This window comes from Semicossyphus pulcher, unplaced genomic scaffold (genome assembly GCF_022749685.1).
Source record: "Semicossyphus pulcher isolate SPU_LCO1_2020_fin unplaced genomic scaffold, fSemPul1.0.p SCAF_9, whole genome shotgun sequence".
NCBI classification, from domain to species: domain Eukaryota; kingdom Metazoa; phylum Chordata; class Actinopteri; order Labriformes; family Labridae; genus Semicossyphus; species Semicossyphus pulcher.
Window position 1 is genome coordinate 24,465,012 of NW_027211770.1, and position 25,142 is coordinate 24,490,153.

General features: G+C 40.5%; 2 protein-coding genes across 2 annotated transcripts; both read right to left on the bottom strand.

Annotated features, from left to right (window-relative positions):
• Nucleotides 1-1,195: 1,195 nt before the first annotated feature.
• akirin1 (akirin 1) lies at nucleotides 1,196-13,073 on the bottom strand. The gene is made up of 5 exons (XM_069656465.1): nucleotides 12,712-13,073; nucleotides 5,405-5,551; nucleotides 3,150-3,278; nucleotides 1,843-1,914; nucleotides 1,196-1,699 (listed from the first exon to the last, which is right to left on the bottom strand). The coding sequence occupies exons 1-5, from the start codon at nucleotides 12,914-12,916 to the stop codon at nucleotides 1,689-1,691; spliced, it is 564 nt and encodes a 187-aa protein (XP_069512566.1). The 5' UTR covers nucleotides 12,917-13,073; the 3' UTR covers nucleotides 1,196-1,688.
• Nucleotides 13,074-14,355: 1,282 nt separating this feature from the next.
• On the bottom strand, nucleotides 14,356-20,389 carry cnr2 (cannabinoid receptor 2). Its single transcript, XM_069656824.1, has 3 exons — nucleotides 20,278-20,389; nucleotides 17,180-17,278; nucleotides 14,356-16,652 (listed from the first exon to the last, which is right to left on the bottom strand). The coding sequence occupies exons 2-3, from the start codon at nucleotides 17,247-17,249 to the stop codon at nucleotides 15,556-15,558; spliced, it is 1,167 nt and encodes a 388-aa protein (XP_069512925.1). The 5' UTR covers nucleotides 17,250-17,278; nucleotides 20,278-20,389; the 3' UTR covers nucleotides 14,356-15,555.
• Between the last annotated feature and the right edge of the window lie 4,753 nt (nucleotides 20,390-25,142).

Below are 25,142 nucleotides of genomic sequence, written 5' to 3' on the forward strand. Positions count from 1 at the left end.
GAATGGCCACTTTTGTTTACAGAGCAGGTAGGAAAAATAATACTGTACATTTATGTGCCGTTTTATAATTCTTCAAGAACATTTAATATAAAAATTGCTTTGTATTACCATCACTAATATCACCAGCAATTTGTGTTACAGCATCTTATATACACCTTCTGTTTAGGAGGTAATAAGGTAGGGACATTTCTTTATAGGTTTATGCAGCGAAGAGGACAGTGTATCGGTCAGGATACAATAATGAACGGGAGGAGAAGGAGTTTCCTTTATACCGCCTTGTCTTCATTAAAACCCTTTCGTATTGTCACCAGTGTTTTGTCATCGACTCAATACCCGGGACAAAAGATGCTTCATCTCAGAGGAAGGAAAGGGAGGGATGTTATATTCCAGGTAAAAACGTATCTAAACTGCAGAGCACGGTGAACACGTGCGCCTTCTCTCACTCTCTAGACACACACCCGCGATTAAAAAACCTGTTAACAAGGTGACGTCATTTCTCGTGCAGCGAGAGCCTGATGAAGAACGACAAATCACACGAAATGTCAGAGCCTTTTTTACACCTTCAAAACACATTTTCAATTTTATATTTACTAACAATGGACCTGGGAGAGAATACTGCCATTTTATTTTGAAACTGACAATCAATACCCATTTTCTGACAGATATCACCAAAACAGAGCAGCCTGTACATGCACCTTTTGGTGAGATTAGGACTGTAACAATGATCTAATATTCCATCCATTAGCTATACCGTCTAATGTACATTTCCTCAATTCAAAAAGAAAAAGGAAAGAAAAAAGTCCACTGCAGTCTGAGCAGAGTCATAACTTCAAATAGCTTGTTTAGGAAAAATTTTTGATGATGCATTTAAAATACTTAGAGCAGGAAAATAGCATAAAATGCTTACTCCAGAATAATCACTCAGATAATCAAAAGATAAAAGATATTGCATTTTTTAAAGTCAAGAATAAACTTTCAACTCTCATTTTTTAAGTCAATACAGATGACATGCACTTTAGGTTCTCTGGAAAATGGAAATATACACCTCAACAATCCTAAAACCATTAGACCAACTTTAGCTGCTGAGGTATGTTATGCCATAAAAACGATATTATATTACTATCAGCATTGTGGTGAGATTAATTAATCAAATACATAATTTTGCTGCTTCAAGAAAAACTTCCCAGACAACACGTTTTAATCACAGAACTTTTATTTTTTTCAAAAGGGAGAAAAATCCACATTCTCAGGTAAAGAGTTGTGAGGAGGAAGGGGGGAGGGGAGGGGGAGGGAGGGGTAAGAAAAGCGGGACAACGTGAGAAGCGGGAGCCTTTAAATACAGCTGCTGGAAGGTTATACAGAATGATCACATGAGCCAATAAGCTTTTTCTACAGCGCCGGCAAGAGATTTGACACAGATCTGCTTTAGTCAGAAAGAGTATATCAACAAGGAGAAGAGGTCGGGCTTCATACACAGTTTATCTTTCAGATTCTTCGAGCTTTTGGCCAGCAGCAATTTTGAAGTAAGAAATCAACATTTGGATTAAAAAGAGGATAAACCATGGCACCCAAACAGTTTGAGACCGAGGGGGGGGGGGGGATTGGTAAATAAAATGAAAATCAAGTGGAAGGGGGCCGAAGGAGCAGCCATCTTGTGAGAGGAAGTTGGAAATCTCATCGATGTGAGTTCAGGAGACGTCTGAAACACACAGAATGATTGATGATGTAGATTAGTGTTACAGTCACACACATTTTCAACTCATAACACAGATTTAGTGTGTGTTTAGTGTAACGTATACCCTTTGAGGGAGAAAATAAGTCTTGGTAGTTTATTATACTCACAACTAGCAGGCCGGGCTCCGTATCTTCGCATGATCTGGTCTTGTGTGAATTTCACAAAAGATTCATATTGTTCTGGAAAGACGAAAAGATGGCAGTGAGCATATTTGCTGCAGATTTAAACACCACACATTGTTGTGTAAGTTGCCATGTAAAACATCCACAGTAGTCTGTGCATAAATGTCCGCACTGAAACTCCTGAACAGAAAAAAAATCTCCTTTGTGCTATTTTCAGGCCACAAAAACAAAATTGTGCATTACAGCAAACATCTGGGGGGCTGCTGAGTCCAAGCTTCTTATAAATCTGTTCAGTCTTCTCCTGCTCTTTGTTTGAAAACAGCCAAACTCACAGTTTGCTGCACAGCTGTAGAACATCCTCTGCTGCCAACCCTAACCAACAGTGCCCTGGCCCCACCGCACCCTCCCACTTGACATGGACTGTCTGGCCCCTCATAACATTTCACGAATGTTAAGACTCTAAATCAGAATGTGTTACATTAACGCACACTGGACTTTTATATTGTCTGTACACTGCACTATTTTTAACTTTATAGGCTTTTTGTACTCACCAATATCCCGCACATCTGTGCAGTTTGTAATTACACCTGTAGTACAGATTTTTGTATTATAAGTATTGTTTTTATATCTTTATTCTTATTGCCCATTTTTTATCTTGTTCTATTTTAGTCTTTTACTTATTTTTATTCTAGTTCTGTGTGAATTGTTCAGCACCGAAACACCAAAACAAATTCCTTGTATGAGTAAACCTACTTGGCAATAAACCCCGATTCTAATACGATTTGATTGGCTATATTGACATCTACATTATTGTGATCACAGAAAAAGTCAAAGGAAACAAATGTTCAAATGTTGTAAAATGTATAGACACTTTGAAAGCTAAAATTTTGGGTAAGAAAAATTCCAACTTCAGGGGAAAGTAGGGCCAAAACAAATTTAAAAAAAGATGAGCGATTTAATGTGAATAGTCTGATTGAATGCAGTTTTGCTTCAGCTTCTACATTTAATACCATCTTCACTGCACATGCTCGTTGCTCTTGTAAAGTCTTGGCTCCTAGAAGCATGTATAAACGCTGTTGGAGGGATTCATGGATGCCAGCACTGCAGACGTTATCAGTTAATATATGAAAAGATGCTCATAAGGGAGGCAGCTGGATGTTTCTCATTAAATAGTGACACTTTTACACTGCCAGAGTACAAGAACCTGCTGAACACATGAAATGTCAATGCTGATTTTAAAGTCCTGGTTTTATGGCTTTTATTATATGTTCTAATGGAGGGACGGTTATTACCTGCGAGTTTTGTGTTAAGGATCTGTTCATACTCCTCCCGGATCTTCTCCTCGTGGTCTTTCAGCAGCCGCTCACACAGGTAGCTCACTTGCTTCAGTGTAAACGAGGGCTGGTCCTTCCTTGAGGCACCTGAGAAACACAAAATCAGATAAGCATTGAAAAATGCTGAATTATTCACATCTCTGGTGCAGCGATCGAAATGTCCTCTCTCCGGGATGCTCGGCCAGGTGCTAATTTACAGCTTTGTTTTCTGCCGTCCCTCACCTCTGCCAGCTAACAGGGTCATGCAGCACTAATGTGATCTCTCTCCGAGTCTCCCCTGTGTCTGTCGCAGTGCTGCTGGAGCCAGCTTTAGCTTAGGCCTTTGAGATCAGCTATGAACCCTTTCGACTAAAATGTTTGTAAATCACAGGCGGGGATGGCAGAGCGAGGATGAAGGTTTAATGGCCGTCTCGGAGACAGAAAGAGGCCGGGTCAGTAACAGCGCAGTCAGTGTGATCTATGAGACGATACTGCAGAGTGGGAAAGTGAGACAGAGGAGCCTGAGGGCCCGAGGCTTAGATTATACGCACACCCCGACTGCCCAATTGTGCTTTCACGCATCAAACTGCTCCACTGTTATGCAAGACAAATGTGGTTTTAAAGGGGACCTGCTAACTTGCCATATTTGTTGGCACTACACACATTTCAGAGGTAAGTGTAGAAAATTAAAGGAGCAATTCTCCCCTGTAAAAAGCCACTGTCAGTCAAAGCTGGTGTTCTCTGTAATCAATAGAAGCAATAATATTTGATATTGGCGCCATAGCTGTGGAGAAAGTTGTACAAACAGCTCGTGGTTTCGCCCATTCTACATTCCTACAACACCCAGCGTGCATTGCGTCCCTCCCTCTGAAAGGAACAGCCCAGCGAGAGACGCTGGAGTGAAATACTTCTGTTTTCGCTGCAGGCAACGGCTCAGAGCGGGACAGAATCTGAAATACAACGAGAATATACCGGTGGATTGTCCAAAAAAATGCCTCCTGGCGATTTTGAACGGGACATGACATCGGAGGCGAGCGTCCTAGATTGAGGAAGTGTAGTTTAGCAGGTTTTCCAGGGCCCTTTGGAAAAGCGGATAGCGTCCTCCAAAGGCACAGAGTGAAATTGCATTTTTTTCTACCATAATGGAATTAGCTCCCCATAATAGCATGATAGGACTGAGGTTGGAAATCGGCAAACTGGCCCTTTAAGATGAAACCTTGCATGACTACATTGTAAAAACTAAAATCCTTCCTGTCCGGACAGCCATGTTGAACAAAAGAAAAAGGCCACGGTTGTTTGCTCTCCAAAGATATGTCTGTGTCAACCAAGAATTCAATAACGGTTTGCTTTTCTGGGTTTAATCTTCTGTGGTTTATACTTTATCCGTATCACATGTGGATTTATTAACTTGTTTACAAAGACTGCCTCTTCTCTTTCTTTGTGAGATCTTCACATTACAAACAGCAAATCTAACTTATTCTCTGGCCCTCCTTAAAAGTTTGATTTGTCCTCCTTTATGTACTAGGAAGCATGGAATGTGCTGCCTAAATGAAGCTCCATCTGAAACAAATTCATTACATTTAACAGTATTAAGAGAAAAAGACATGGTACACTTATCAATAACTTCAATAGGGTTCGACTGAACTCACATGAGAGAGACACCTCCATTAGTGAGTTGTCAGGCAGGTCCAGCCAACAGTCTTTGGCAGGCCTTGCAGAATGAATGGCTTTATCATTCGTAACTGATGTTTGGGGACTGCACAGACATGAATCTGGCTTACAAAAGAAGTGGTCCTGGTGTTTGTGAGGTTTTTGGTGTCTGGAGTAGGGGTCAGTTCAGTGTTGTGGGACTTACATGAGAACAAAACAAAGCAGACATTATTTGATCGCCTTTAGCAAAGGTACTAACCTGCACACGTACAGTAAACTCCTACAGGTTTAAAAGAAACTACCAGTTCGAGACAGAGGCTATAATGTTTTAGCACTCTGCACACAAAAGCAAGAGAGAGGGAGTTCTGGTCAGACAGACCTAGATGAATCAATAGCTGCTAAAACACAAATATGTTTAGCATGTGGTTCAAATTGGGAAAAAACATCCATAAACTAACACCAGTACCTCCACGCTGTACCCATTACAGCCCTGCATGACCAGAAGACACGGCCTCTGGAGAAAAAGCCATAAACAACAGTTTGTGTGTGCGTGTGTAGGGAGGGGCAGCAGTAAATTCTCCTACCTGGTGGGGAGCTGGGGGCGTTGAGGGAGGTGCTGGGGCTGGGGGCATCACTGGAGCTACAGGCCTCGGTCTGGTTGAAGGCCCCTTCCAGCTGCCGCCGCCTCTGGATCCGGCTGTACTCCTGACGCAGGTTCTGGAAGATCTGCTCTGTAGGGACGAACAGAGACGAGGACAGAAACTGTTACAACCAGGGCAGAAGTAATCCTAAGACTTAGTTGAATTATTATCATTGTTGAAATTTTGTATCCACATCCTTAATCTTTGCAGGTTTTCAAAAGTATAATGTGCTTCAGTCTTTGTTTGACTAATGAAAAGGCCATATAAATCTATCCAGCACAAGTTACACAAGATATATTAATGTTTTCTATTCAGTGATTGGGACAATTGTTCATTACAGAAAGGAAACATCCAGTATATTAATTATATTTTTTTAGTCTGTTCTTTCAGTACTACACCCACCACAAAAACATTCATACAATGTTAATTACATTCCAGCATGAACAGGGATAATTAGAGGAAGGCGTAATCATTCAGTATTAAAAACAATAAGTCTACAGCTCGACTCACTTCCTGTGTTGTCTCTTATACGACTAACAACAACAACAAATAGACAGGAAGTAAAGGTGTGAAAGACAAAGGCAAGTATTAGACTCATAGCTTTGACAACACACAGCTGACCTAATAACACTTCGTGATCCTGTTGATGCACCACTTTCACTTCCCTTCCAAAGTTTGTCACGATGCTTTCTTCACGCCAAGCTACAGCTGGTGATAAAGCTTATATTAAGGCTGCAACATAAATCTGTGTTTGAAAATAAAAGCCTCCAACTCTTCGGAGACTTGTTAAGGGGCTGAAGAGACGCTTGCTGTTTTTTTCTAGCTCCACAAAGAAACCGATCTATGTAATACTACACTGCAATGCAGACAGTGTAAAACTGGAAATCATCTGTCTCACTGTACGCTTAACTTGATTAACTGTGCTGCTAGCCAGGTGAGTACTGTACAGGCATAGCATTGATGAAACATGATCCTCAGCTATTCCCATCTTTCTGAAAAGTAAAAAGTGCATAAACTTGAGTAGGATGTTAATAACAGCACAATGTGTTTTAAAATGTCAAAAACAATATGTTTAGTAGTCTGTTGTTTGGAGACACGATTGAAGATTGTTTCCAAACTTCCTGCATCGTCTGCATTCATCTTTAATCGACCCAAGCTGTAAATAAAGACAGACAGCAAAGCAGAGACAGGCAGACTAAGCCCACATTTAAAACACTGCTAAACACCATCAGGCCATACGTGACGGGGGCAGGGAATGAGGCTCTTTTTTGGTTTCTTTGCACAATGAGACATTTACCTGTTGTGGTTGTTAACATGCCAGATATTACCTGTGATAAAATCAATTTCTAATTTCTCTGAACACTGCCTTCTTAGGAGCTGTCCTTGTCCTCTTTGGTTCATTCAAGGAACAACATATAATACAGTTTACCCTGTGTTTTTTTAATCACAAAGTCCTAGGGCTTGAACGTGGAATTAATATGGACTTTAATAAAATAAATAAAGGTGATCCAGGTACCGTAGGATCACATAAATAAGCGTATGACTGGTCAAGAAAATGTGCTTCCTGCACAGTCCCTTCCCCCATGTCAACTCAAATGTTTTCTCCTTAGGAAGAACCCTGTGCAGCCCCCGCTGCGCGGGGTCGACACAGCTTAAACATGGGTAACAGCCAGCGCACACACATCCAATTATAAGGTTAAAGTTCCAAAAAGTCCTGGGAAAAACAGGAGAAAAACACCATGGCCTCAACAAGCACTGATAACCAAATGTGGCAAACAGAAGAGGGACTTTATCTTCCTCCATTCATACAGGGGGGTGAAATGTCCGTTCAGTGCATGTTACTCTTCTATCTGGGGAACCGTGCCTCATTTATCTTGGGTGGGGAGGGAGCCCGAGGCCGTATGTGTCTGTCATCTCAGCCAGCTCACCAGTAAGCTTGTTTGTAGAGAAAATCCTGCTTTCCTCTCCATCCAGAGCCATTTTGAAGAGGCTATGTTACATGTGGCCTCGAGCTGGGGAAGCCTATTTTGAATACATTTGAATGTATGGTTTAGGACAGTGTTTAAAAACAAAAATCAATTTTCACTTAAACTTTGGTAACTATAACAACAAGAAACCACCACTGATATCCTGAGCTCCCTTAGTTTAAAGTTATAGGAGAGTTCTCTTGGGACAAAGGTAAAATGTCAACATGGTGACACGAGCTAATATAAGTGAAGAAAAGTTATCTGGAAGGGTTTTCATTATGCAGCACCGACCAGACAAATCACTGTCTGCTTTAAAGTTTGTATAAAGTCTTTGAGAGCATCTAAAACAGAGGCAGGGAGAAGTGTGGCACTGTCTGTACGTTGCACAAAATTAGCAGCATTAGATCAAAATAACTGGAATATCGAATGTTTATGTGGAGGGAAATGTATTTGGAAATGTATATCGGTCCACATTGCCTAGAACTGGTGCCTTCACAAAGACCTCTGCTCCTACTGCATGTGGCCTCTGAAACCATCCAGCATTAGCAATACAAGACCATAATCTGACAGGGTCTGTTTGTTTAGCTACGACTGGGGTGATGGCTCTTATGTCACTGCAGAAAGAACATATTTTACCCCTTTCCCATCGAAATTAGCGCGTTGACGCTACTTTTACAGACGCGGGAAGACCCGCTAATAAATGCTGATTGTCTCTCTTCCCATTGACAGTGGAGTATACTCCTTTCTGTCTCTATTCTGCTGCGACACCATCGGACGTCACAAATGTGCCGGAAACAGGGTTAGTAAACATATAAATAGTCTATTTGGAACAATGTTCGAGCGCTGCTTAGACAGAGACAGGCGGAGTTTGTAGCTGAGGTGAACATAGCGTCACGCTAGAAAGTGGGTGGAGATTAGCGTGTTGGCACGGTTTTTGTGTTCCCATCATTGCCGATTGGAGTCGAGGCCATAATTACCCGGGTCTACCGCAGTCATTTGACCCGGGTCTGAATGCCAAGTATAGCCTTTCCCACTAAGCAAAAAAGCAGAGTGTTAGCAGGTTTTTTGACCAGTGGGAAAGGGGCTTTTGATTCACACAAAAATAAATAATCTTCCCAGATGATTAAGCCTAGTTTAAGAGTTTTATATAATAGGGGGGACTTTGTGCATGAAGAAGAAGCAGGCATGGCAGCCTTCACTTTCATTTTGTGTCATTCGTGTTGTTATTTTCTTTGTAGGGTGGGGTGGAGTAGCAGGTCTTGCCACCCTCGGTAACCAATTTCCTGGGGGAAGCCCGTTAGCAGACACAGGAACTCATCGTGATTGTTGTTCAAACAAAGACCATAAGAGCAAAGAGAGAGACGGTTGCTGTCTCCAGAGAGGACTAAAACAAAAATCAACTCTGTCTGGTAAAACAACTACTTCTATGAAAAAAGACATTCATTCACAGCATCACTACTTCTGTGTAGATGCGACGTGTCTGAGAGAGAAAACCCGCTGCTGCCCGTCACTTCAAGCTCTGCCAACTACTAGTAGCTCAACTGTGGGTGTTGCTTGGCAACAATGACCCCTGCCACAACCAGGCCAAGCAATCAATCACAGAGGCTTCCGGGAGCCAGGGGGAAACAGTGGAGAAAGCCTTGGCTAAAAGGCTTAGGCACAGGCCGAATACTGAATACGAAAGGGAGATCGGCTGGATAGATTGGACATGGTGGTTGCAGAGAAAACAAAGCTGACTCATTTCATTTCACCCTCCATAGCTAAGGGATTGTTGGGGGGCGGTGGGTTTCAAATGTCCCAAGTGCCAGGAAGTTGCCTGTGATGTATTATGGGACAGTTCAAGGTGCCCATCTGCAAAAAAAGACGCAAGGGGTGAGCCTTTTTAGTTCAGAACAGCTGAAATGGGTAGAAGCATCTAAAGATATGACTATCAAGAAGCTTGTGAATGAGGAATCTATTATTTCTGACATGTTTGAGTCAAAGTTGGAGAGACTCGTGTAATTTTGGATAGTCTGGCAGCCAATTATGTTTGTCCTTCCTCAACTTAAGCTACAGTTGAAAGATTATGGTGGCAAAATGGTTGACATTAGGGCTTAGTGTTATGGCCTAAAGTAAATCTCCAAATGTCTTTATTCATTGATATGTCAGCTCACATGTGGCCTGTTTACTACCAGGTGTTTTCGGGCTGCTGCTATCTTGTGCAACCAGCAGTGCAACACACTTCAGGTTGAGTTGACACAGACTTCACACAAATTATACAGCGGACTGAGATTTGCTCAGGTGTACGCTTCAAAACAGAACCACTTCCAGATGACGGAGGAGATGTTGCCTTTTGGGAACTAACTCCTCACTTTTATCAGCGCTAGCCCATGACGCCAAGTTGTGTTTGAGGAGAACTCTTGTGTTACTTTCAACTACAGGAGCACAGGGAAGCATAGGCAGTTCAGGACCATATTTACCAAAGCTCAGGTGAAAATCTATTTTAATTTTCAGACATTGTCCTAAACCATATATCATCAATCACAAAGACTTGTCTACATTTCTCACTGCTAATCAGTGGTATTTGTTTTTATTCATCTACCTGTACAAGATCCATTGTTTCCCTGTCAATACGACCTTCCTGACCAGACAGCAGGTCAAGTTTAGTCAAGAATACTTGGACAGCCCTACAGCTGAAACTATGAATAACACACTTTTCTGTCCAAGCTGTAAACCTGAACCAAGTCAACCTGTTCAGCCTCATCTGTCAGCTGGGGGAATTTTTACCACAGCACAAGCCCAGACTGGCAGCACATGAAGGAGGCAGAGGAGAACAGAGAGGGTGATCCTATCTACATTATGAAATAATTACAAGGATACCTTGGCATTATCAGATCCCAGAGTCTCGCCTGCACACACGGCCTTGTTCACCAAAAGCAAACCTGACTAGCTGGAAAGCCTGTGTGGGTAGAGACGGGTGGGAGAAATGACAGCTGACCTTTCTCTAAATACAAAACTGCTTTCACTTGGCAAACCACAGAGGGAGGGCAGGATGGCAGCACCAGTCCCATGAGGGGCCTCTTTCTGGCTGAAGGTGAGTATAATACCTGGTATCCAGACCTCATGTCTGCAGCAGACAAATGTGCATTACTTGCAGATTTACTTGCAGCTGCTGCGCTGTAATTCAGCGCGACGGACAGACTATGGGAGACATGGAACGCAGAAGAGGCCTTTTGGATTCTTAACACAAAGTTCAGGCTAAATATGACATCAGACCAAGAATACCAGAAAAAAATACTCCTAATGACTCATTTTGTGTAGTAATATAAACATAGCCCCACTATAAATACTACTATGTAATGGACACATAATGAGCAAGTCAGATTGCATTTATGATGAAAGCTATAACATGGTTAAGTAGGCTATGTCTTAAACACCAGGCAACTGCAAGGAACTGCCCTGAGCCTTCTGGGAAACAAAATACTCCTTAAATCACTGTTAATCTTTGGCAACCAGGAAGAGTGTAACACGCAGTACACCAGAGGCAGAAATAAAGGCATTTGCCAGCTGTGACGACATCTCCGTCAACACCTACATGTATGTGTGCGAGTGTTAATGCTCTCAGCAAAGCTTCCCTGGGAGCAATGAAGCATTTTTCCCTTACAGTGCAAAAAACAGGCACAACAGAGACCATGAGTTGCCTTTTGTCTTAATAAATGATGCAGCAGGGCAGGCTTATTGAGCAAGTTAGGACCACTGTATGTCGGCTCTTGTTAGCTTACATTTTAGTTGAGTTGCTTCATCTAACTCACACTTTACTTTCGATTCATGAGTTATTCACCTCCTGTGCAGGTAAATCTCCCATGAAGAACACCAACTGAGATCTAAGCTAAGCACAGAACTAGAGGGGGATGCCGGCTGACAGTCAGGCACCAATAACATAATATTCCTCAGCCTTAGTTGATGAAAAAACATGAGTATGTTAGACATTCAGGGTTGGGAGGGGGGTATTTAACCAGTTTAATGGACGAGATAAGTGGTTGAACAGTTACCAGGTTACAACGAAGAATGAATCACAACACTTCTTCTGCAAGCAGTATGAAAAGTCATTATGAGGAAAGCATACACAACAGGGGGGCTAACAAGCACCTTAAGAAAGCTATGTTCTTCAAAATATGCTGTGTGCTATAAGGTGATGGACATCTAATCACTGGTGCACATAATGACGATCTGGGAGTTAACAGAATGTCTTGGCACAGGTAGTAGTATAGCCGTCTCTATCTTGTAATCCCTCATTTTTCCAGCATTGAACTGATCATAAACATGTCCAGAATTGTTTTTAATTGGAGTTCGAAAAGGATTAGCCCTCACTGCTATCACACTGCCCAATCTCAGTGATTGGCACATACACTGAGCTTCACTGGATCACTGTGTAGAAGGCTAGGTAATTATCTTGGGTCTACTTGTGCGCCCCACACCCGTCCAACCCTTACAGCGGAGCTTTCCAAGTCAATGGGAGAGAAAAAGAGTACAGACATAAAGGAAATGAACAATGCCCTGCAGGCCTGAAGATGAAAAGAAATGGTCGTGGTGCATAATGGTAACCCCCACCTCTATGCAAGACAATTGTGGCACTAAACCCAAGGAACATTACCCAGGCAGCTCCTAATTAACAGGCTGCCATGATGTGCCTGCTGCTGTGATGCCATTTGTCTTCTAAGGAGAGCCAACAGGCTAGAATAGTCACCCAGGTGTTTAGAGCACGGGCAGGATCTTTTGTTTAATCCCAAACTAATATATAATTAAACATATTAACAGTACAAATAGTGATAATCCACACTACAGCTGCAGATTGTACATACAAAGCTGATTAGGGCAGTCTTATTGTTATATTCAACTGCCACTATGCTAGTAATAGTCTTTATTTAGCTGATTAAAGAGCTATGAATCCAACGCACTCATGAGTAAATCAGTATGAGTTACTGTAAGCTAACTAAACCAAGTATTCAACAATACAATGACCGAGCAAAATGCCACTCATGAATATCTATACAGCCGTTTCTACTTGTTACTCCTGCTAATTTGTTATGATAAGTAAGAATGATCTGTTTCGGTAACTTAGCGACGACATGCCCTTTCCTCGAGTTAGCTTAGCTTAGCCAACGTTACCGTTTAGCTTCCAACCCCCATTCTGATTCTCTCAACTAGCTAGCTATCCATTCCATTCCACTCCACCCAAACCCCCTCCCCCATGACACCCACCCTGAAACGCAGAAAAACGCCAATTCTGGTTTAATTCCATACCTGGGGTGAGCCTGTGTTCGCCTCCTATGGCCGGGGGAGACATCGAATGCGTTGGGCTGTCGACTGGGGGACGGAGGTTGCATCTTTGCGGGGACGGAGTGCTGGGAGTCCCCGGTAGTGGATTGCACCTTCTCCGCTTGGGAGACTGGGGACTGAGGAGGGCCTCAAACTCCATCGACCGCTTTAACGTAGCTCCACAAGCCATGTTGGCTAAACAAAGGGGAAAAAATAAGATAGAGAAAAATCGACCCGCACAAACTGGGGTTTAACGCTCGTGGTTTGTACGGTGAGCGTTCCTCGAATTTCTTGAGCCTTTCTTCCTCTCCACAACAACGGATTTTCTTCTCTGAGTAGTAAGCCAACTGCCGACCCTGCCTGCTGAATTTTTAAAACGTCACAATGGACGGTTCTACCATTGGTGGTAAGAGGGGGGTTCCTAAATATTTACAACACATTAACTTGTTTATTTTAAAGATTTTTAACTCAAATTATTTCCAATATTTACGTTTTAAACAAATTCTATAATAAATACTGGAGGAAAAAAAAGACATTATAATTTTTATTACCGTTTTTACGTTACAACTTCCGGTTTCCCAACCCTATTGTTGTTGTTGATTGCTTTCCGTTGAACTCAAAAGAAAGGTTCACGAGACGTCTGGTGGTGGTGGTCAGGTAAATCCAGTAGATTAAAAATGAACTCCAGATTTATGTTTGACTATAATCTTCCTCAGTGGGAAGCAGATTTTATTATTTACCTTAAGTTTGAAAACAGCTAAGAGTTCTCACATTCAATTTTTACATTTTATCTGTATATTATTATTATTATTATCAGTATTTTTATTATTATTATTATTATTATTATTATTGTACTATTATTCCATATTGCAATTTTGCTTCTTATTATTTATTTAGTACTCAATATTACATATACTATATACTATATACTATATACATATACATACTGTAATAAACCATACTGTATTTTATACTTTTATATACTATATCTTATACCTTATACCTCATTTCATACTGCTAAATGCTACTGCTATTAACCATACATGTCACTCTATTCCTTAATCTGTCACTTTTGTATACCAGTTGTATACCTCTTATTTTATTTTTTATTTATTTTATCTACTCTTGTTTCTATTTGTATTTACCTTCCTGCTACCTTGTCTAGCTTTTGCAACACCTGAATTTCCCCTCTGGGCATCAATAAAGAATCAGGTAGATTTGGCTACAGTTCCTGAGCAACAATGTTATATTTATTATTTTTATTTTCATTATACACTATTACTAAGAATGGGAACTGCCACGTGTTGTATGCAAAAATGAACTGCATGAAACCATTCTATTGTAAGTTCAGATAGTTTACTTTCTGGTCTTATCTTGCTTTGTTTGATCGGCTACATGCTCCATACCACTTCTATTGTAGACTATCATATGCATCTGTATCACCAGTAACCAGTCACACCCTCAACGGCGTATTGTTTTGAGTAACCCAAATGAAAGTAGCATTGTCCAGTAATTAATCATCCTTTAATTTTATGTGTAAATTAGTTTGAAAAAAAGAGTCAAAACAGAGTATGTTCAAGTATTACTTTTTAATTAGTTGATACAATGATTGAAAAGTGTTCTGTCTTCAATAACCCAAGATCAACATGCATTATAGTACTTCGGTGATTCTCTGTATATAGTACTTACCCCGTGTACATACAGTATAATAGTTTTCTATTTGAATCTGTGCTTTACAGCAGCTGTTAATTGTCACTATTGCAGAGTGTTCCAGTGCCTTTGCTCGTTCTCTTCCTGACATCATTTGTCCCATTTACCTCGACACACTGCTTGGATTCATGTGGTGAACACATAGGGTGAACATTGTGTGAAATCCTCCCCGTGCATGGAGCTTTTGTGAAGTCCTGGCATTCATGTGCAGATAGGATAGGCAACCCAAAGAGTCCTCTGTGTTCATGCAAGCTCGGGGACAAAATACTCAAACATCAACAAGCAGACAAACAACAAATCCACCTTTCTGACCCCAAAAGTTAAGTCAGCACTTCAGTTCACAGGACACAGTTGGTCATAGGAGTGAGAGTGCTAAAGCTCTGACATGAGAGGCAGAGAGGTCAAAGGTTAGGGGTTAGGTGGCCGCATGACATCATTGCACTTCAAAAGACTAACATACACTGAACCTGTTGCCTGGCTTAAACCAATGCAGATAGATGAGAAACAGTATACGGTACATTTTCTCCTCAAGCTGTCTTTTCAGTGTATTTTTTAAGTCCAACTAAAACCAAATATTCAACAACTTCCCCATTTTACGGTCTTTTCTCATGTCATTGTAGTTTTACTGTCATGTTTCATTGTCTTTTTTACAGTAGCCTCTACTAGAGATGTTCTAATACCATTATCCTTCCTGATACCAAGATTTAAGTATTGGCCGATACAGAGTTCCCCTCTGATTCTAGTGCAATCAATAAAAAGCATAATATTGGTGGAAAAACACTGATTGCTGACATTTAGTTAGCTTTGACTAACATTAAACTCTCTGCTAGAACTACACTGTTGTTTGTTATCGTCACAAGATATCTTACCTGAAACTTGTCGCTATTTTAATGGGCTAATTGGTTATGGTATTGGATCAGTGCATTGACTGGGATACTCCCAGATACTGTATACTAGGCCTCTTCCACAGATGCATGTATCGAAAAGGCAAGCTGAAATAGTGCCAGCACGATTTAATGAGAATGATCCCTGCTCATATTGTGAAATGAGTCTTAATCTTAGGTGAAGTTTTGGTTGATGTCCATTTTTACACCTCATAAACCTCTTAATCTGCTACAGCTACTCTTTAATGTCAGCTGATTTTCTGATGTGCAGCTGCTGATCGTTCACCATCTCTGAGATCGAGCTGAGTCTGGTGCTTCTGCTCCTCGGCGCCTCATCCTCGGAGCAGGCAGTACAGTTGTTGTCTTCCACGGAGGCTAATCCTGGTGTCAAATTCGCTGTAGGTTTTTTACACCGCCCAATCTCCAACAGCCTCTGTAGCAACTGCAGCAGAGCTACTCTCAGCTCCCGACAGCGCAGTGCGTACAGCAGCGGATTGACTGCTGAGTTGACCAGGCAGAGGGTGCTGCAGAAGGCGAAGGCCCTCTGTTGTTTGTGGGTCAGGTCCCCGGCAACATCTGCCAACATGAAGGAGAGCGCAGGAAGCCAGCAGCCCACCAGTATAATAAGGATGAGGCCAAAGGTACGTGCCAGCCGGATGTCCATCCTCATGCGGGCGTGGCCGGTCCCTGCTGCTCCCTGGAAGCTGGTCATGGAGGACACATGGCGGTGTGCGGTCCACAGGATGAGAGCATAAGCACCTAAAATGAGAGCCAGGATCACCAGGATGAAGCTTGTCCAGCAGGCCAGGTAGCCCTGGTTGATGTAGGGAAAAAGGCGTGAGCAGGGTGGAGTGAGCCCTGTGGGACACCTCCACCCCATCAGAGGCAGGAAGGAGATTACGATGGTGGCGCTCCAGAGGACCAGCAGGCTCAGCACAGCTCGCCGACGGGTCAGCAGCACCTTGTAGCTGGAGGCCCGGTGGATGCAGAGGTAGCGGTCAAAAGCGGTCAGAAGTAGACTACCCACTGAGCTGCTGAAGGCCATGGTGACTCCACCTAATTTAAAGAGGTAGGCAGTGGGGCCATCGCTGTGGCGAAAGAGGTGGAAGTCCAGGAAGCTGGTGGTGAAGAAGCAGCTGGCGAAGACATCGGCCAGAGCGAGGCTGCTGATGAAAAGATACGAAGGCCGCTGTCGCAGGCTGGCTGTGGCGGTGATCACTACCAACACAAGAGCGTTTTCCAGCAGGGTGATGGGACCCGCCAGGAAACAGATGGAGCCGATGGCCATCTTCTCGTCAGCCTTGAGGACCATGTAGCAATCCAGCCCGTTAGCTGTGAGGAAAAACACAGATATGTTTATTTTAGGGCAGATTTAAGTGGGTAAGCGGACTGCAACATCCATCCATGCATCCATTATCTATGCCACTCACCCTGTTCAGGGTCACAGGGGGGCTGGAGCCAATCCCAATTGTCATTGGGCGAGAGGCGGGGTACACCCTGAACTGATTGCCAGTCAATCACAGGGCTGACACATAGAGACAGACAACCTTTCACACTCACACCCACACCTACGGGCAATTTAGAGTCACCAATGAACCTAACGAGCATGTCTTTGAACTGTGGGAAGAAGCCGGAGTACCTAGACGGAACCCACACATGCAGGGGGAGAACATGCAAACTCCACACAGAAAGGCCCACTTTGAACTAGAAACCTTTTAGCTGTGAGGCCACAACGCTAACCACTACACCACTGAGCAGCCCTGGGACTGAAACATTTCCATTATAAATTCTTCCTAAAGTATTGAATTAGCAAAAGAATTCAGAGGAAGCAGGTAATGCTTGTAATTCAAGCTGCGTACCTGTAGGTGACGAGTTGGTCGCGTTTGCTTCTGTGGATCCTAAAGAAGCGGAAACCTTCCATTCCTCCATTGCAGACGACACTGTAAAGGCCAGCGCTTCTGCAGAATGTAATTAGGGTATTAGTCATTTTAAGCTGTTTTTGGATTCACACACAACATATCTGTAGGAAAATGTTGGTAAAATTGAGATTAATAGAGTTCTTATTAATAATTCTCTCAGTAAAAACGTACTGTATCTTGTGATTGAGTTATAGGCACATATTTGTCTGAGAAAACATCTCTTGAAACAACCTTTTTGAACAGACTATAAGTGAACTAATATCTGATCTAACTGTCTGACAAGAAGGAACAAATACGGCGAGATCCACGTGAAGAATAATAGAAGAAAAATACCAACAACTCTGATTTTACCCACATAGTTATCATGTGGTAAATCGATTGTTGACAAACCTTCACCGTGAGCTTTTTTTTTTTTTTACATTAAGTGGATGACACAGTCGACTTCCTGTGGAGAAACTCATAAAGTAGAAAATGTGATCTCTCTTTGTCAATATTGAACCTGGAGCATAAAGTGAACATTAACATTTGTGAGTCAAGACTGATAGTCATTTAGAGGTCACTGCAAACAGACAATGATCATTACTGCATCTGCTGATGATGCTGATGATGCGATGATATTGGAGAGGTAGTTATAAGGAGGCTGGTGTGGGATCATGAGTTAAAGCAAGGTCATAAAATGCTCCTTACTCGAGGAACAAGGACTGAATGTTTGTGTTTAAAAACCCGAAGTGAGTTATCTCTGTCCCAGAAACATATAAGCAGAATGATCAAGGTTTATTCAGTGGGATACTTTAAATCCTCACATTTTATTACCTTTAGTTACATGTAAACTAGCAGCTGTAGCTTTAGCTGTATTGTAACATGGTTACTTTATGACGAGTCTTTGAACATGCCATCTTGTGTGGCTAATCTGGCAATATGATACATGTATTGATACAGGGCTTACCATTTAATAGATTGCAAATATATTGCAAAATATTGTGGTTCTGTTTAACCATTTTTTAAAGAGTTAAAGTATAAAGAAACATCAGCATAAGCCAAAAAAAGCAGATATTTCAGTGGTATTAGAACAACGGGATCTGCATTTGAGTTTATTACATTCCCTGTAACATCAAACATCATTGCACTACTTTTTGTAAAATCTAAACAAAGAAGTAAGCTTCAGCAAACACAAGAGTGTTCAAACTTCTTGAGTGATCGTCTGCAGCCAGTATAATAGTTCTGTTGTCTTTTTATCAAGTGCAAGTTCCAGTTTAAACTTTTATGGACTATAAATTGATACTGACTGTTTTTTAGCACTTATTTTACTATGCATGTAGAAAGTTACCTGCAAGGACAAAAAAGCAAACTCAGGCCTATTTAATTGGCGGCATGCGGCGCCAGAAGCAACCTTCATGTAGCCCAGTAAGCTTGAATTAAATAGGCTATTTTAATATTTTATTGTAATTTCATTTTATTAAAGTTTTCTGTCAATATTAATGTTATCGTGTAGCTGAAATAGTTACAGTCCTGCGAGCATGGTCTAGAATCCGTAGCTGTCAGGAAGCAAAACCAGTGTGATAGTTTACCAATCAGGATGTCAACAAATCAACACTTTCTCATGTGACACAAATCCGACCACGCTAGTAGCTTTTCAAAACATTTGGCTATTGACAGGCACAGGCAAGTTCTCTAATGAAAATATGTCTGAACTGGCAAATACTTCACACTTCATTTTACCGCCATCTTCAAACAGCAAACCAATGTGTTTTATTTGCAATGACTGTGTTGTGGTAGTTAAAGAGTATAGTACTCGGAGGCACTACATTGAGGCAAATAACATAACATTTTTGTTATTTTCAAAAGTGAAAAAATAAACATTGTTGTCTTTTTTTTACTACATTCACTTGTGTTTGTTTAAGATGCATCATTACCAAAGGCTTTAAAATAGGCTGCTGAAAATGTCTGGCCCATCTACAGTTTCTGGTTTTAAAATCTCCTCTCTTATTATCGTATTAAACAGTATGAAGACTGCCCCCTTTTGGAATTAGAGGGGATTGCATTCAACATTAAAAAGCATATCTGAGTGTGAAGGTCACAGCAGATATGAACAATCCTCTGTAGAGTGCATCACCTGTATGCAATCAATAGATTAAACTCAGTGTGTGAAGCTGGTGTGAGAGGATTTAATAAAGTAAATAATGCTGGGATAAAGGGGAGTGGCCACTTATAATTGGTTGCAGAGACTGGCTTACACATAGAGTATATTTTTATAGGCAAAAACACATAAAATAAATGTATCCCTGTGAGCTTGAAGGAAGGAAAAATTGAGTAAATCACATTAAAAAAAAAATGGGCTAAGGAAAGTAGGAGGCTTGTGTAGGACACAGTGTGAGTGATTACAATCCTCATGAGTGCACTTAAGGGAACGTTTTTACCCAATCAGGTCACTCTGTCCTTCACTCCCTTTATTCTGCTTCAACTGACTGTTATTTCTGTATTTCATCACAGGTATGACACAACTTTATGAAAGCACAGAGAACATATCTGAGCAGAAGTAAATTACTTTGCAGGAAGCCGCCTCTCGACAGTATTGTAAATCTGCAGGCCATGTACGGGAGCATGCATGGTGGATATTAACCTACGCCACCTCAGGCATCTTCTCCCTTGAGGTAAAAAAAAATCTTGATTCACAGAGAATGATGTGTTTTTGCTCTTTAGAAAGAGTCACTGTTGTAAAAGGGATTGCATCTTGAAGAAAGCAGCAGCGGCACATACTGTTGTAATAAAGAGGTCCATTTTAGTCACATCTTTGGGGACATGCACGTTGAAATATCATGTGGCAATAAGCTCTTGAGTCACAGTTGCAACTTGCCTCTTTGCTGCAAACAAACACGGGTCATTCTGCTAGAAAAATAAGAACATATTTCTCCTTTTAACTTCTAAAAGCATGCTAATCTAAATTTCACAGAGGTATAAGTCACAAGTAGAAATGAGGAAATGATTACTTCCTGTCACTGAATAAAACATTTCTAATTGAATAACTTTTAAAATCTTACCTTGTTTCCGTGATGTTTTTTCGTGTTCGTTCCTGTTTGAATTAGGTCACTCAGCACCAGACACAACCACAGTAAGACTGCACAGACCTGACTGTTGGCAAAGTGCGCGACTGAGGGGAGAAGATAAGGTGGGTGGCAGTGATGACAGGAGGGAGAGGGGGGAGGGAGAGACAGACAGACAGAGAGAGAGAGAGAGAGAGAGAAATGATGTTATCTTGAATACAGCTGGAGTCTGATATGAGAATGAAATAGCAGCAGTAAAGTCCAATTTTAAGTATGTTTATACTGTATATTATTAAAGGGACAATATGAAAGTTTAACATAGACATAAAAAGTCATAGAAACTGTTCACACTTTTGATTGTTGTGTCCATGTTCAGCGACGCTTTTCCAGCAGACAGTGTCAGGATGGACTCAGGGGAGCAGAGCACTTAAGCCGGGTGTTAGGTGCTGGGTGTGAAAACATGTCGCCACAAAAAGGATGAAAAACACTGCATATAACCTTTATTTGAAAAATATGAATAAAGTGACCTTCCATGTTGGAATTGTACTAATTTTCCTAATTATAAATAACCTTGTGTTGGTATTATTAAGCCAAACTGCCATTTTCAAGGCTTAAAAAAACCCTTTTATGCTCAGAATTATAACCTCATTGTGCATGTTTTACCCACAAAAAATATTCTCATCTATCTGTAGAGGTTTCCTTCCTCCTCTTTTGCTGATTACTGCCCACTCATCTTCATTTGACAGAGCATTATGCAAACACACACTGCTTCCTTGTAGATTGCAAGATGATATTTCTGATCACACACATAGTGCAAGACTAATTATAATGAAACCTTACCTGTGTGGTTATTGTGAATGGAGAGGACATGCAAAATGATAAACAAAGGTTTTTATTATGTATACTGTGTTTATTTAAAATGTAGTAAGTGTTTGCATTAGAAAAAATATCTGTAGTACCAATCATTCAATTAAGACTTTTTTTTTTTTAATTCAAACTACAGCAAGTATTGAAGTGTCTAAACAAACTTAGATTGCAGCTGCAAAAGATTTGTTTCTTTTACATTGCATTACACTGACCGCTGCACACTGAAGCCACAGCTGGTGCACCGGTGAGTCCGGGTGTGATACTGCTTACAGTCCAACAGGGGGCAATCCTGAGCAGCCATGAACTAATGGACATAATGAGTGACTGAGTGACCTTGCATTGAACAGTTTATCATAATTATGTTGATGGTTAAATTATGCTCTTAAATCATTATTATTCTTCTAAGGGGAAAAACTGAACTCAAAAAGTAGTTCCTTCCTTTATTTAGGCCGTTTAATTTAGCTTTAGCCCCTCTGGTAAGAATTAAAAGTACATTAGTAGTTCAATAACAACTTAATCAGGCCATAAAATTACATACCTGCGGCATTCTGAAATAAATTAGCACCCTTTTTTAGCACTTTAGAGAAAAGTATGCTAAATAAAACAGGAACTGGGACTAACAAATGTAGAAAATGACATGACGAGGAAGTGGGTCAAATAAAGATGTTTTTAATCAATCGAGTAAATGAATCCTGGTTTAGTTTTTAAAAAATCTTGTGATAATAAGAGTGATATGGTGCACTGTCCGTGTCCTCTCCTCCTCTGACCTGATGGACCCAGCAGGCCAGAAGGCAGGAAATGTGATTACAGCAGGCAGAACATCTCCAATAAGATTTCTTCTCAGTCACTGCCCGACCAGGTGCATCACAACAGAACAGACAACAGGACAGAATAAACCCGGAAACAATTATTAGTCAATTATAAGCTGGATTACGTCATCCTGTTACACGATCCCCTCTTTTTTTAGAAATCAGCCCGGACATAGGCATGATACGGCTGGCGTTGTCGTTTCAGATGGATTCGGGGTTGAATCCATTAATCAAATTTCCTCCTCTCATTTCCAGATTGCCAGACGTTCAGACAGCAGTATCAGATCATGGATGTGAAAAACACGAGAAAAAATGAATAGTAGAAATCAAATTAGTTCATGCTAAATGTTTTAATAATGCTTAATTATTTCCTTCAGTTCTTGGATAATTAATATAATTCAATTGTGAGATAAAAATAAAAGGTGCTTATGCATTATGCAAATTAAAGAGGGGATGAAAACTAAAGATGTATCTTGTGAAGGAGTGCCCCTAGTGGACATGCATCCATACATTTTATTTACCCTGTTTTCCCGTAATAACGAGTCATTTCCTGTGGTTTTCTTGAGATCTTGACTTATTTATCTCCTTATCTCAAGATAACGAAGCTGCTCCATCGTTACGTCAGATGATCATAACACCTATCCCCAGAGTTGCAAAAGCACAAAACTAGCAACAGGCGTAACTTACCTAATTAGTGTGAGCAATGGCAGCATGGCATGGTCTGTAATATCACAGTGACCAGCCTGTTGTTCTGTTATCTTTGTTATCTCATCTGGAAATTACTTGTTATCACGGGAAAACTGAGTAAATAAAAGGTACAGATGCATGTCTGCTTAGGGCTTCCATACTGTCATGCAGGCCATACCAATTCAATTTCAAAAGGGAATCAAGGACGTATGTTGAATTGTACTTTTAGGATCAAAACTAATTTTGAATCTACGAGTTAAAGCTCCAAATAATTTATCAATTATTTGTGTTTTTAAAATCTACACTTTAAACTCTAACAAGTTATGTTTACTTAGAAAATGAGGGAAAAGTAAGTAAAATAACTTAACTGTGCCAAGTCATGTGAAATAATTTTGTTTAGAATGAAAATGCGTTATTGCGTAAGCTGTACTTTATTAAAGATGTGAGCACGTCATGTACCCAAGTACACTGTAAAACCTGATGAGTTAGCTCAACTCAAACAAACTCTTTTATTTATTGTTAACGTAACTTAAGTAAATGAAGTAAACAGTTCCCATTCCATTCAGTGTATTGAACTTAAAATGAGCGAGTATTTTTAACATGTTAATCAAGATGAACTCAGTGAAGTAGTTTATCTCAACTTAAAACTCTCAGAGTTGAGGAAACCGATTACCTTAAACCTTTTAAGTTGCATTAACACATAACAAATACCGTAAAATTCAGTGAATAAGATGCACTTTCAATAAAAAAAATTTCATCTATTTATAGAAAAATGTATAGGGTTTTTTTCAATAGCTTCGATGTCATGTGACCCAGTGTCCTTAAATCACTATCAGGTGGTAATACTCACTGGGACAAATGAGACTCACCTATTTACACTGGACTGAATTGCTGGTAATATTTTATATTAATATTTTTATGTAAAATTGTACTGTAATGAATTACTGCAACTTCCAAAAATGTGTATCACTCAAAATAAATAACTACCACAATAATCGTTTTTCATTGGGATGATTTACGTTGAGTTAAGTGAACTTATTTCTTTCATTAAGATAGACTGTAAATAATAAAGTTCAGCTGTTGTGTTTTCAATAAGGTTTAAATTTGAACTTTGATGGAGCAGTTTGTTCAAGGACAAGTTGAAACTTAACTTTTGTTTTCAAAGTCAGGTCTCATTGAAATCACAAGAGAACATCTAAGAGAACTGTTTTAGCTCACTATAAGATTACAAAGTTCTCTCCAGAAGATCGCCGAGGAAATTATAAGACAATCGCGAACCCACAAAATAAAGTGCTACCTTTATATAGTTTATGTAGTAAAACATATAACTGAAAGTATTTTAATAAAGTTATTAACACACTTTGCCAAGTAAAACCCTATGGCCTTCATGTCCAATAAGAAACACCACAGTCTGTGTTTTAGTGTCTTCCTTTATTTAGCAGTTAAAAATTGGCAGAAGGTCATTGGATTAATTTAAAACTTTGGTGCTGTTTGCGTTATGACTTAAAGCCATGAAGGATTAAAACAACATCTGAGAGTGGAACACCTCAGCTCCTTAAAAACAACATGTTAAGTGATGATCCAACAACCTCACCAGTGTGCTGTTGGCCTGTAAAATGCCTGATTCTCAATAGCTGCAATGCCTCGATAGCCTGCTTGAATTAAGTTTCTATTTTAATCTGTTAATTTATTAATACTTTAATTTTATCACACATGGGGTTGTTAATCATTGCTTCATACTAAAATATGTTTTTTCAATTCCCTTTATATAAATCGCCTCTGAAAGTCTGCTTCCAACAAGATCGCTGAAGACTGACAACAACTGGTGTCAAATTCCCTGTGTATGTGTACAGACTTGGCTGATACAGTTGAGTCAGATTATAGGTATGCGTTCCTTGTGCGAGTGCATTCAGGGTTTGTGTGTTATGTCACTGTGCCCCCACCAAGCTAGATGAGAAAGAAACTTGCCATCAAAACAGTTTTTATTTGAATGTGTGATACAAAGTCTTTGATATGGGCCCAGCTTATTCCTGAGGAGTGTGAAACTGTCTCTGCCTCCTTTCTCTCTCACTTTGTGTGGGTGTATTCACAACACATTTCAGACCATTTAAATTCATGTGACACTCCATTGCTCATTTCCACTGTTTACAACCAATAGCTACTGTAAATGCCCTATGAGACTAAGGCATAGACAAAGAGAGAGTCAGCCTATCTGTTCAGTGTGAGAAAAGAAATAAACCTGGCAGCTTTTTTTGAAGATATTTTCCACAGCACTTTCCAAAATAGCCTGCTGTTTATTTACTATATCTCTGACATGTTTATGTAACAGCCAGTCAAATAAGGAGATGTGTACACCTCCTATCTTCTGTACGACCTACAGAAGCCCCACAGTGACCTACTTTCCATACATAGCTGTCTCTTGATGGGCACACCCCCATTCAAAGGTCGGTTTGCTTTTGGGGAGTGTCTTTCCAAGGCCTTCAGCTATGAGCTCTGACA

What these genes read in the sequence shown, in the direction of transcription:
- akirin1 (XM_069656465.1), bottom strand. Translation starts at nt 12,916, where the DNA reads ATGGCTTGTGGAGCTACGTTAAAGCGGTCGATGGAGTTTGAGGCCCTC. An exon ending in CGAACACAGGCTCACCCCAG is followed by an intron (nt 5,552 to 12,711) that starts GTATGGAATTAA and finishes TCGTCCCTACAG; the next exon opens with AGCAGATCTTCCAGAACCTG. An exon ending in CCTTAACACAAAACTCGCAG is followed by an intron (nt 1,915 to 3,149) that starts GTAATAACCGTC and finishes TCGTCTTTCCAG; the next exon opens with AACAATATGAATCTTTTGTG.
- cnr2 (XM_069656824.1), bottom strand. Translation starts at nt 17,249, where the DNA reads ATGGAGGAATGGAAGGTTTCCGCTTCTTTAGGATCCACAGAAGCAAAC. An exon ending in GACCAACTCGTCACCTACAG is followed by an intron (nt 16,653 to 17,179) that starts GTACGCAGCTTG and finishes TTTTCCTCACAG; the next exon opens with CTAACGGGCTGGATTGCTAC.